Below are 14,007 nucleotides of genomic sequence, written 5' to 3'. Positions count from 1 at the left end.
AATCAAGACCTTATTTTTCCTTTTTTTTCTTTTCTTTTCTTCTCGAGATGTAGAGATTAAATTTAGTGTAATAAGATTAACTTTCTGTTTTAATTTCACCTGAAATTTATTTTAAAATGCACTTTATAATTCTGAACTGTGGCCAGATAAAGAAATAAACACCAGAGTCATCTTTCACTTATCTGTATTTGCATGCCATATTAGTAGGACATTTCAAATCATCAAATTCAGAATGCATATATCTACTCATACTCAAGACATATATTTCGTGGAATTAAATCTGCAAATTTTAATTTCAAAACCAAGACTGGCACCAATTGATTGTGGCAATAGCTATTCTATTGGGAAATATTTTCTTATGTTTTGAAGGGGGAAAAATATCATAAAACACTAGCGAGACAGCAGCTATAAATAGTTTTATAGCTGCAAACGTAACAAAAGCAAACTTAAGATGCATAGAAATAGACATTATGCATTTAATCCATTATAACACTTCAGACAATAGTTTGTAAAAGTACAACTTAAATCTAGTCTTTTAAAAAAATACTGAATAACTTTTTAAAAAATATCACTCAAAAATTTCTAATGTGGTAGTTAAACAACAAATTATAAGACCAATTATTCAAAGACATTCATATAATAATTTTAAAAATTTGTTAAAATTGGATGGGAGAAGTGCATTGAATTAAAGTAATATAATTAGAATGACAATTTTCTACATTTTTCGATGGTAGAAAAATTATTTTCATGTGATGCTTTGCCAAGATATTACTGGCAAAAAAAAAAAAAAAAAAAAAAAAAACCCTATTATTAATATCAATTAATATTCACAAAATTAAAATTAGCTTAAAGTAAACATTATCAGTATATAAAATATGCACAATCAAAATTTAGTTATTTCTGAATTCAGTGGTTTGAACAATAGAGTGTGAGCATATCTGTTTACATTCTAATACACTTATTTTTCTATCTTCATTAGAAACACATTTTTTAAACACTTCTAAATTTTAAAATAAAGTATCTTTATTTTTAATATTTAGAAATAACTACTCCCATTTGTATAAAAAAAATTTCATATTATTAAAAGAATACATCTTAAAAGAAAATTGCAGAGAAATTTGTTCATAAGTATTCAAAAGTCAATAACCAGTTTTTTAATAAAAGAAATGTCTCAAATACTAAAAAAAATTTACAATAATTCTATTTGAAAGGAAAAAAAAACTTTTCCAAAATTTATTTCAATGAAAAAAATATTTCATCTAAAAAAAAAAAAAAAAAAAGTCCCCCCCCCTCTCCCTACTTTCCTATGCACAAAGTATAGAGAAATTATTGTAATCACCAAAAAACTCGAACTTGAGATTTTGATGAATCGTTACATTTCATATTTCCCTGAATTCGAAAAAGATATTAAAACATACATATTTTTTCAGTTTGGTCCTCTTAGTAGCTATATTATTCTTTGAAAATGCTAACAATTTTGAATTTTTTTTAAGGGGAGAAATGATAATAAATACATTTAGCACAAATAATGTGCATTTAAAAAAAGCTTTTAAAAAACATAATATAAATATCATCCAAGTAGTATTCTTATGCAAAATTACTTTAAAGCTGCACTTGAGTTTGTTAAAAGGTAAAATTATTATAAGCATATGTATACAAACTAAAATAGAATAGTTGCCATCTTTTGAGCGTTCAAACTTGGAACAAAAAAAGATAGAATATGACAAAAAGAAGTATGTTCATACATAGTTACATTCATTCAAAAGTGCTGGCTAAGCAATAACATAATAAAGATTTTTCACACAAAAAGAGAAAAGTGACAACATACCAGTGCGGAAATACCGCACATTAGACATATTTCATCAAAAGTCCACAGGTTAGATGGAGAAGTAGATGAAAGTAAACACAGTAAAGCATACCATCTATTTAAATAATGTTCATCGGTACAGCAGATCCTTTAACATATAAGGATCGCACGGCTTAGAAAGAGGATCGGAACAGATGAAAAGTTCTTTGTTTAAAGGATAGCAAAATTTTCTTCGAGAAAGTTCATTGCACAGCACATTCAAACTTACCAATGTCCAAATTGATTTTTTTGAATGGCATGTAGCTTGATGAAAGGGAAAAAAGATAACACACCCATTTTTAAGTTCATTAGTCCACAGATTAGAATTACACAAAACTTTCAAACAGTCCCAAAGAGCCCAATTTTAATTTCCCATGAATATAGTCCACCCAGTAAAAAGTTCTTAATGCTATAAAAGCATTAAGTTCTATCTTTACATAATTACCATTTCTGCAACACACATTTAGTATCTAAACAATTAAAAGAATAATTTTGATGTGCAGCATGCAAAAAATATTTTTAATTTAAATGGTGTGAATAAGACCAGAAGTAGTAAGGTATTGAAAAAAATCTGGACTTTATGTGCAGAATCCCTAACACACATGGATAATCTTTTTATGGCACATGGATGGGCTTAGAATCTTGTTGCACTTTAACTTTCTTTATATATCTTTCAAATTCATAAACTTTTCAGAACAAATCAGCCCCCAGCAGCTATGCCATGCCAGAACAAATCGCATTTCTTAGGCAATAATCCAATATTTGACAGTTTTTGCCAGGTTGGCAATGTAGATAGAGCTAACCTCATGGTATCTGGAGGACTTCTTCTGGAAGAAGGATGAGAAGATCGACGTCTATTATGGCGATCATGATCTTCTCTTGAAGATCTTGAACTTTTTGGTTTGCTTCTCTTCATGTTTCGCAAGATAGATATTAGATCAATATTTTCATCCACAGGAAACAAACGGCACAATTCTTCACCAACTTTTGGTTCAATTTCCTAGAAAAATATACAGATATCAATAAAGGATTTGTGAAACACCTTACAAAACTAAAAGAAGTTTAAAATCTTAACATGGTGAGGTTTTATTCAAAACTTATTAATTATGCCTATAAACACTATAATTAGTGATAATTGAAGTTTACACAGAATGCTAATATGATTATAACACCGAAAGTTAGAACAAATGTTTCTGGAAACAAATCAATTTTTTTCATTTAGTAACAATTTTATTTCACATACATAAAATTATTGGCACTTAAAATTAAATTTTGCTCATATATATATATTAAACTATTCTTTAATACATTAGAATCATATTCAAGATTGTTTAACAGGAGGTACTAATATATCACAATAATTCCCAACCTTGTCAACTTGAGTCTCATTTCATTCTTTTACTCAGAAAATTTGTAGTCTTCACAGCACTCATCACCACAAGAAAGTCACAGAATTATAAATAGTTCCAACAATTTAGGAAAAAAGCACTTAAAACATTATTAAGATAATAACATGCTCAAAAATTTGACTGCAATCAATAATTCTAAACAATATCCCAAAATGAAGGATGTATATGAATTTTTGTTTGAATCTCATACAAAATACAGACTACCTTCAAAAAAGTCATTTTTAAACTAAAAAAACAGAAAAAAAAAAAAAGGAAAAAAATAAACCACTTTGATAAAAGAAAAATGAAGTAAAAAGAAGGAAACAATTTAAAATTTTTAAATTAGATATTTTGAATGATAAATGTATTCACTTTTTTCCTGTTCTGAAATGTAATTAATTAAATGGAAAATTATAACTATTCTTTTGATCTATTGTCAGTAATAGTTCAAAAACATTATTTTTAGAATTAGATAACTCAATAAAACAAGTATATTATTTTGCTTTACACCTCCAAAGCAAAACATTAAAAAACAAGATATTACCTGCCCATCTCTGCCAATTTTGACTTGCTTTCCTTCATTCCATGGATTATACAGGTGCTGAGTTTTAGTAAAAGAAAGTTCACGTCTAAAAGAAACATATAAAGAGATCATAAAGAAATTTCTTTAAAAAGTTTACATTCACTATGACATGTATTGTTAAAATATTTTTTTGTTATTGTTTTTACAGCTAAATAAAGTGCAACTGAAAAGAAATGAATTTGAAACACAATATTTTAATTTGAATTAATACAAAAACTGCTGCAATAACAATAGACTATGTTCAACTAATTGCTAAAATTTAATTTCATTAAAAAAAAAAAAAACCCGTTTAGTCAGAAGTATTTTCTGCATTCCAATGTGCATGGTTTTTCTGTAGTAACATTTAAAACATGTAATTTATATTACCACTTATCTTCCTCTATTTAAATTAGAAAATCAATAACAATAATACCTTTATCCTTGTAGAAACACTATACACAAAAAAGAAATCGCATACCTTGTAAAAACACAGCTAGCAAAAAGAAAACAAAATCACATAGCTTATTTAAAAGATGAATATATTTAAAGTAGTTAATTTCTTACCTGCAAATATAATCTAAACGAAAAACACCACCTAAAGCCCTAGCACTTAGACCAGGAGGCAATACCCACTGAATAGGAGGGACATCATGCCTTGATTCACTAGCCATACGTGCAAATCCTGATATGAATTAGATATAAAAATTAAATATCAAAATTACACAGAACAGGAATAAAGAAACTTCTTAAAATGAAATCATAATTACCTTGAAATTTACCACTTTCTTTAACAGAAAATATAAGAATGACATTTCTGCAAGTCTAGAATATATATAAAAAAAATTGTTATAATTTCAATTGTTATTACTTGTATGGTATTATATTGATATATCATAGATAATTCCTGAGATAACAATTTCAAAGATTTGCTAATACAGCAATATATTAAGAGAAACAAAGACTGAATTCAGCAATTAACACTTACTCTAAAAGCTTGATTTAACTTGCTTTCATTTTGAGGAGGCGTTGACCAAACACCCTGAAAATAAAAATTGCAAAATAGGAAAAAAATAATAATTAAGTAGGAAAAAATAAAACCAAAGTTTTAAAGAAAGAAATATGAATTATTTAAAAAATCCCAGTTATGTAGCTAACTATTTTTAAAGAAAAGCTGGAATGAATAAAAAAATTATTATAATTACCTTTGCTTTAGACAAAGCAACATTCTCATGATTATTGCTTTTCACTAAAAAGAATCGAGCATCACGGAAAAAGTATTTCAAAAGGTGGGCATAATCTAATTAAAGAAATATCTAAATCATTACCAATATAAAGGGAGACATTCATTATAAAAAAATTTTTAGTATGTAAAAAAAAAACATATGATAGAATAAAATAAATATACCAAACAGTATTATTTCAAACATAACAGGAAAATGTTTTATACTTCACTTTTACAAAAAAAAAAAAAAAAAAAAAAAATACAATGCTACTTGATTGCATGTATATTTCAGAGATAGGATATAATATTATTCAGTCATGCATAGAAAATGTCAAAAGAATTTATGTTCTTGTTAAATATTTAAGATAGATGGATATTCTACAATAAGTTTGGGTCTATACCTGATTTTGCTGTATTAGGTATAGTTAAATAATAATCTCAATAGCATCTGAAATAGTTGGTAACTGATTCTTTTCCCATCTTATGTATTAAATACTATTAATTAAAGAGATATTACCTTTAAAGATTGTTACCCTTTCTCTAATTTCTTGTTAACTATAGCTTTGGTTATTAATTTTAATTGTGCACTTTCTAAAGCACTAATAGCAAAGGTATTTTACAAAATTTAAAGATTGACACGTTTTTATAAAATAGTTTTTTTTAAAAAGTGTTTAGTCTTATATTTAAAAATCTTTATTTTTTTAGGCATATTTTTAAACTGTTATATTCTGAAAATTCTATTCATATCCCAACTTTAATTTTTGTCAATGCTCAGTTTATTTTATTAATAATAATTCAATAGTTTGAGTTGCCAATTACTTTCAAAATAAAATACATTTTAAAAACAAATTACACTAGATTTCCAACTCTTATTAAAGAAAGAAAGGGGAGAAAAAAATGGAGGGTTTCAAAAGATATTTCATGGAACATTCAAAGATAATAAATTTACATATCTTAGATTAAGAAATACAAATTTAAGTAAAACATTACCATTATTAATTTTCAAATGCATAATTAGTTTCTTAATTCTAAAATTAAGGAAAGAGCACTAAGAAAACTTTTTATGGTCATCTTCAGCTAATAAGGCACAATTCGCAGCGCAAAATAAGTTTTGAGAGCACAACAAAATCGCCTTTATTGTTAAGCACTACACAGAAATAACTAGATGCTAATTTCACATAAAAGGTGTTGACATCACAAACACATTCAGAATTTAACTGAAGTAAAATTAATTGAAGAATTAATTTTGACTAGTGATGATGGTGGGTAAAAATGTAAAAAGATAGATATATGTAAGAAGTCTTTATTAATGTTTAAATGAACAAACTAAAAACAGTGTGTCATTAAAATATTTTAAATTTATATTTTAAACTACTCTGTTGAAATATCAAAGCAATGCTATTTACACTTTTTAAACTTTCAAGAGCATCAACTTTCATAACACTGAAAGTTTTCAAAGTTTCAAAGTCAGTGGATTTCTTTTCCATATCCTATGGTAAAAATGGAATTAGTACAAAGTACCAGGTTCATACACAATCATCCAATTCAACAAAATAATTGCAAGTTTGATTTGAAAAAACTTTTAGCTTAAATATAAATTTTTAAAAATTTAAAGTATGTAATTCAAATTACAGTGAAAAATTTTAATGAATATTTATGAAATAGAAATTAAACAAAACAATTATAATGTCCGCACCTCTTTTGCTAACAGTAGAAGGCATCCTGGGTTTTTTCTCAGAACCTACCAAAGAAAGCAGAGATATCAAATTGCAATAAAGCTTCATTCAATATTTCAACTTTTCCTTCAATATTTTTACATAAAAATTATCAATTATTAAATATTAAATTGATTCTTTAAATAACAAAGATTCAATATGAGATATTATAAATCAATAGGCAATTTACAAATTGAGATAAAAAATTACCACAAAACTTTTAGTTAATCTGCTGCTAGATTTACTACTACTACTACAAAAAAAAAAGATGTTTTTAAAATGTTTAGAGTTTTAAATATATTTGTGGCTCTTTGAATAAGTTATTTTTTTATGCAGTTTAATTATTCATTCAAAAAATGTACCAAAAACACATTCAACAATTTTGTTGACCAATCAGAAATATTTTTCAAAGCTTGTTCGCTGTTATAACTTACCTGGCATACATGGCAAGTTGCTAACAAAAATATTTAAAAATATTTTTTGTCATTTTTTTTAGTAATTTTTATGCCTTATATACTTAAATTTCATTTAAATACATAAGGCATTTGGAAATTATTACTTGGTACAACGGTAATAAAGATAAGTGGTTTACAGTAAAAGATAAAATTATTTAACCAATCAAATAAGTCAGTTTGCATCAGGACTACAGTTAATGCATACAAATTTTATACAGGTTCTTACCCCACAGACTTAGTATCTACATTTGGGAAATTAAATATTAAATCCACTCTCCTTCATAAGAATTTTTGGCCATGAAGATGTTTCCAGGATTGAAATTCAATTTCAATGAAAAAACTGCTGCATAAGCAGATTTGGTGTATGGGAAATCTCACAAGGCTGAATGTCTTGGTGTAGCGAAGAAAGGGAGAAGAGTGCCAGTTCCGGAGCTACCTAGCCATCTGACTATTATTCAACATTAAGCAGCCTATCCCAAATAACCCTAGCATAGATTTTTAACTAAATGTTTATGTAAAATACTACAATATAGCATCTGTATAGCGGTACACATCTTCACTAGCAAAACCATTCTTTTTTTCAGAATCTGTATGAAAGTTCAAAATCCTCTTCTTTGTCCTTTTTTCTTTTTCTTTCACTTTTAGATTTTTTTAAATCTCTCCCTTTTTGTTATCCTTTCATATCTTATTAATTATGATATCAGTTTTCCCCCATAGCTTCTTTATCAGCTGGAATGTCTTTATTAATATTCCTTAGCAAGCTTAAGCATTTTCAAAGGTGAATTCTTTGGAAGAAATCTGATTTTTAAAGTTGCTTGTTAATAAATTAATGCAAAAAGTCTTAACTAAGTGAATGAAACAAAAATAGCGATAAAACTTGTACGCTGTAATATGATATAACTTTCCCCATTACAGTTTTGAGACATTTTTGTTGATTTACAAGAAAATATTGAGATCAGTAAAAATAAATAAATAAAATAAAAAGCTTTTTAAAACTAAATATATAAACAAAATGAATATGCAAAATCCTTTTTTAAAAGATTTTATAGATCAAAACTTGTATAGATCAAAACTCATGAAACATGTTTTCCTCCAATTACTGCCTAAAGTGGAACAAATGTTTACAACTTCTCACTATTTTGGCTGGGCAGTGACTGTGATATAAAAATCATATTTAGCAAACATTTAAATTCAAAATTTTAAAAACCACTATGGAACATGTGTGTTATAATATATCCCTCCCCTAAATCAACTTGCCCTCTTCTTTGAAGCTGTATTTTTAAATATCTTGTAACCTCACTTTGTAAAATAAGTAAGAATGCAGGAATATTATGCATTTTATATTATTTGAATTACATTGAGATGAATTAAAAAAAAAAAAAAAAAACTTACGCTCTTTACTTTCTTTTCTTTCATATACAACTGGTGAGTGAGGCCTTTTCCGTTGCCTTCGTTCATTCCTTTCATCTTCTGAAATCAAAGATCACACATTAAATTTGATCAAACCACTCCAACAATTAAAAAAATGCATTTAACTATATACTTAGAAATTTTAATGTTATAAAATAAATTTTTATAACAATTACTAATAGTAGTTACAGCTCAGCATAAATGCTAATGCAAAATATGCCTTTTCTGCAAGCATATCAGTTTTTAGAATATACACAAGCATATTATGTACAAAAATCTTACTCTACAAATAACAGATTTCACAATAATAGACTACTATTTACGCTGCACATTTTGAAAACTTTTACTAAGAGAAAAGAAGCACATTTTACATTCTCTAATGGAAAAGCACCTAAATAAACATTCCAATTTAAAATGATCATTCAAATAGTAAAATAAACTTATTACTTGATCATCAGCACATTCAAAATAGAAAACTTACAAGCCAATACTGTAAGTTAATTATGCATTAATCAATTTTTACATGATTTAAGAATATATCAAAATGGTTCTCGCACATAAAAATCCATATGCAAATTCAAGATAAAATTAAGAGAAATATCATCTTTATTTTTAAGTATGCTTAAAATTTATTGAGAATGCAATTAAAGATGGCAATTTTTAACTACAAAGAAGCATTACAAACTAATATAAATAAATACGGTTTTATTGAAAAACACTTTTAAAATGTTAGCTAAAAGACATTTATTAAACAGGTTGTTTGACACAGAGCCTTACATCATGAATGCTATAAATCATCAACTTATGATGAATAGAAACATATAATTTCAAAATATAAACAAATGTACCATTTAAAAATCTATTATTATTTTGAATAACATTTAGAAAAATTTGCAATAAGCTCCTTTTTCAATTCATTAGCATAGAAAAATACTTAAGGTTATGGAAGATTTTCACAAACAATTAAAAATTTTGCTTTAAAATTTTTTATAATAAATAAGCATTCTAGCAAAATTAAGAAATTTCTCTAGAGCATTAGAATAGCCTTCATTAAAAGAATAAAAATTTAAAGTTTGGATATTTGGAGAAAAATTAAGATACCTGATTCAGAGTCAGAATTAGATCCAGATCCACTAGGTGATGGTGAGCGTGACATGCTAGGTGATGATGACATAACACTACTACGTCCACATGAACAAGTTACATCATCAGCAATGGAGCTTGAAGCATCACTTATAGTACTATAATGAGCATTTTTACTATCATCCGGTGGTAAAACATTTTTTATATCTTTTTCATCTGAATGCTCATCATCTGATATGTCATTGTTTTTATTATCTGAGTTTTCTGGTTTGTCTCTTCTTCCAGAGCTAGATGTATGCTTCTCCCGATGGGAATTTGCTTGAGCAGCAGCCAATGCTGAAAGAAAACAAACAATATAGAGTATTTTTCTTTATTCTCCTCTATTTTCATGGCTTTGATGGTAAGAAACAGTATTTTAGCAATTTATTCTTAACATAATTATAATTCAGATAAAAAATAAAAGATGAAGTCATAAAAGAAATATTTAAAAGAAACTGCAAGTCTAAAACTCAATTAGAACCCCATTCCCTTCACTTCAATGCATTAACCAAAGGCATACCAATATTAAATTATGCTAACTTATTGCATTCAATTATATCAATATCATATTTCTGTGGATGTAAAAATAATATAATTTACATTTTAACTGAAAATTTAAAATAATAAATTGTCCACAAATGCTTAAATAATGAAGCTTTGTCTACAATTAATTAGTCTTTAAGAATCTTATTGGATTCAAACTTTGTTCAAAGAAGTGTCTATTTAAGATTGTGTGCTTTAATTCACACAATAGTTATATTAAAAATTCTGGCAGCAAAAAAAATATAAAAAAACCTGGGAAAAAAAGGAATGGGGAGAGGGGGAATGGAATTTAATACGTTATTTCACTATTTTCAGGATTTTTTTTTTTTAAACTTGGCATGACACTCAAAGAAAAAATATCTAAATTTGGACAATATACTAAGATGATTATTTTAATTAGCTTAAGTGACTTGATAATTAAAAAAAAAATATTTAAAAGTTAATATACCAATGTTTTCATATTAAAAAGCACTTATAAGGAATTCCCAAAAAATTATTGTTTAAAATAATATAATTGCATAATAATCATTTATATTATTAAATTGAAAGTTAAAATATAATTGAAAATACTTATTTTTAAATCAAAATTACAATATTTATACCATAAATTAAAAAACAAAGCTTGGAAATAATAAGTAAACATATAAAAGTTCAATTTAAAGTAAAATATTTTAAATTCAAAAAGTGTTGCAATCACCTATCTCATTAATAACTCATATAAATTATTAATAGTCACTTTAAACAAAGTTAAAGATTCAATATAAAAGCAAAGAAAAAAATTAGTATTAAAAAGTTGAAGTATATGAAGATTCAAGGAGATAATGGAGAGATAAAAGTTAGAAATATATATAAGAAAATTATCAGACACTGACTTACATTTATTAGCTATTGCTTTACTTTCAGGGTCAGTACCTTTAAGAACACACTTAACAGCAGTTTGAGAAGTTTGTTGCACAGGGCTAGGCTTTTTAGAAACAACTTTCAATGGTTTCCGCACCATTGATGGTGCAGAAACTATGCCAGTTGGAATAGCCCTCTTTGGTGGACATTCCAGTTTCACAGCTGTAATCAAGAGTACAATTATAGAAATGATTCGTAGAAATAAATGTACTCTCAGAAACGTTTGCTAAAGAAGCTAAATTATATCGTGAAGAGTAACATATTCCATACTGATATATAAAGTATTTAATTACTAAAATCTAGTCCATTTGGAAAAAGCAGAATTATGTAATCATTGAAGCAAAGGTAAATTTCACAATTGATATAGCTGATATTCGTACAATCATATTTTAAATCTAAAAATAACGAATCACTGGTAGTTGAAGTAAATTATGTTAAAAGTGATAATATCATAATTAAAAAGAAAAAAACGTTTGACTATTTTATTATTATTAACCATTACAAACAACCCTTTACAAAGATATACCATACTGGAAAATTTCTTACAAATTTGTCTTAGTGAATCCCTGACTTTCTCTTCAGCCACCTACATGTTAGACTTTTAGAGTAAGGATTTAAAATTTGAAAAAAGTGATAAAATAAAAAATTGGTCAATTTCAAATTATACAGCAAACAACTTAATAATATTTCTAGCGTCTCTACTCCGTGATCATATGCATAAAAGTTATTTATAAGATAATATATTCTAAGCATTGAAAAAAATAAAGGGGCTAAAAAAATTTCAAGAGTTACAATTAATTCTATTGCCATTAACATAATCAAATTAAATGCAGAAATGGAACAACAATTCTTGGATATTTTTGAACTCACTATTTTTCAAATAAAAACGGACATCAAAACAATTTTTGCAGATGATAACATTAGCAATTTGCACAAGGATTCGAAAACATATTCTTTAATTCCTTTCAGACAAACAACATATATGAATGTTAGTACTGGATTCTCCTCAGGGCTGAAAACCACATCCTCACATCATTGTAGGACACTTTAAGTCCACTGACTCATAAGTATGCAAGGTGTTCTATTAGATGGTGTTACAAATCCCTATTTCTTTCAAAAGCTTGGTCCCATATATTAGTATTTCTTTCTCTGAGGTCAGATTAGGGTTGAGCAAATGTTTGTATCATAGGATCTTTTGCAATTGCTAATAGAAACATGTGTTTGCTAATGTAAAGAGAAACATGCTCATTTCGGAGTGGTTGTTATAATTTACACTCTCAGTTTGGATAAGTATTTTATCATAACAAGGGTTTTAACCTTTTCATTTTTTCACTAGTGCAGCCATAGCTAAAAGACCACTTTTCTTTGGGGGGGGGGGGGAATGAATTTATGAATAATTGGTCTACAGATTTTTCTGATGGTAGTTATAAAACATTAAATTATTGATGGTAAAAATAGATTTAAAAGATAAAACAATGCAGAATTTGTTGGAAGCAAGATAAAAGACAAGATATTGCTTATGAATGTAAATTGTGTAATGTCTATCTCAACACTTATTTTGAGATTTTTCAACTGGTTTGAAAGACATTTAATCATTACAATTCTCTTCAAACATTTTAAAATGTTAAATGTAAATATTTTTCTTATGTTCTAAAATTTAGCATCAATGTTTTGATATTACCTATAATTTCATCAATTATAATAAAATATTTATTATTTTTTTATTTTTTAATATTAAATATCTAGTATTTTAATACACTTTTATATATGATTGAAGATATGATACTTATTGTCATATATTTGAAAATTATTTCATTTTTATGTCAAAGAACAAAGAAATGTTATGAGTTATTATATTTTTTCCAAAACATAATGCATATTAGATTTGGAGAAAGCACTCAGGTCTGTAAGTGTTCAGTGCTTGCCACTCTGAGGAAGCACTGCTTTCCATGTGTATCAGTTCTGAATAGGATAAACCAATTTATATTAAATAGGAGGTTACATTGCTATCATAAAGGACAAAGTATATGCATAATTGGCTGTATTGTAACCTAAAAAAAATCTCACTATGCATCAAAAAATATTGATTTAAGTAAACAAAATTCCACAAGATTAGATATATTTTTTTTAAAGTGAGGCACCATTTTTACTATGAATCTTATATAAAAATAATTTCTTTATCTAATTTTCAGAAATTTAGAAATCTGATTAAATTACAGAGATATCACATTTAAAATATGAGAAGTAAAAATATTAAAATTTCTCTTTTAGCTATGTAATTCTAAATAGGAACACCAATACTCATTTACATCTGATTTCCTTTTAATAAATAAAAACCTGTTATAATGCAAGTGAAGATTATTTTATTCAAATCGGAGAGTTCAATTAACTTTTTACAAACCATTATATATGTGAACTCTTGAAATAAAATTTAAAAACTCCTGATATTTGTGAAGTTTATTTAATTCACACTTTCTCATCAACTTTTCATCCAATATATCACAAGTAAAATTATAGAAACAGGAGACCCTTTGTTTGTGTGGAAGCATCAATGAAAATATTTAGATTAGCTGTGCTCTTCTATGTTATTAAAAGATGAATAAATTAAAGAGAATTTGATTACACTGTTAGCAAAGAAGTAATTCAGAAAAATATTAAAAAGGAGTCACTGAACAGGAAATAAAGAAAAAAATATAAGAAATTATATCAGTATTCTTACCGGATGGCTCTTTTTTAATTACAATAGTTTTCTGAATAAGTTTAGCAGGAACTGAACTTGTTTTAGAAGTTGAAGTCTTGGCAGTTTTTGGCACAACTTTTTTCACTACCCTGACTGGAGGCTAC

At 26.5% G+C, this 14,007-nt stretch overlaps 1 protein-coding gene across 2 annotated transcripts in view; it reads right to left on the bottom strand.

Annotated features, from left to right (window-relative positions):
* The window catches only part of LOC129980541 (YTH domain-containing protein 1-like), a 35,541-nt gene that overhangs the window by 12,266 nt on the left and 9,268 nt on the right, over nt 1-14,007 (bottom strand). For both annotated transcript variants that reach the window (XM_056090887.1, XM_056090886.1), the window contains exons 4-14: nt 13,883-14,003; nt 11,140-11,325; nt 9,700-10,017; nt 8,581-8,658; nt 6,715-6,759; nt 4,999-5,093; nt 4,782-4,835; nt 4,564-4,618; nt 4,361-4,478; nt 3,779-3,863; nt 2,650-2,846 (exon numbers count right to left, since the gene is read on the bottom strand). In XM_056090887.1, the coding sequence (XP_055946862.1) occupies nt 2,650-2,846; nt 3,779-3,863; nt 4,361-4,478; nt 4,564-4,618; nt 4,782-4,835; nt 4,999-5,093; nt 6,715-6,759; nt 8,581-8,658; nt 9,700-10,017; nt 11,140-11,325; nt 13,883-14,003 (1,352 nt within the window). The remainder of the gene's footprint in view (nt 1-2,649; nt 2,847-3,778; nt 3,864-4,360; nt 4,479-4,563; nt 4,619-4,781; nt 4,836-4,998; nt 5,094-6,714; nt 6,760-8,580; nt 8,659-9,699; nt 10,018-11,139; nt 11,326-13,882; nt 14,004-14,007) is intronic.

The sequence above is a fragment of the Argiope bruennichi genome, chromosome 8, assembly GCF_947563725.1.
Source record: "Argiope bruennichi chromosome 8, qqArgBrue1.1, whole genome shotgun sequence".
Classification (NCBI taxonomy): Eukaryota; Metazoa; Arthropoda; class Arachnida; order Araneae; family Araneidae; genus Argiope; species Argiope bruennichi.
The sequence above is the reverse complement of the archived record's forward strand: the minus strand, read 5'-3'. Positions and strand labels throughout refer to the sequence as shown.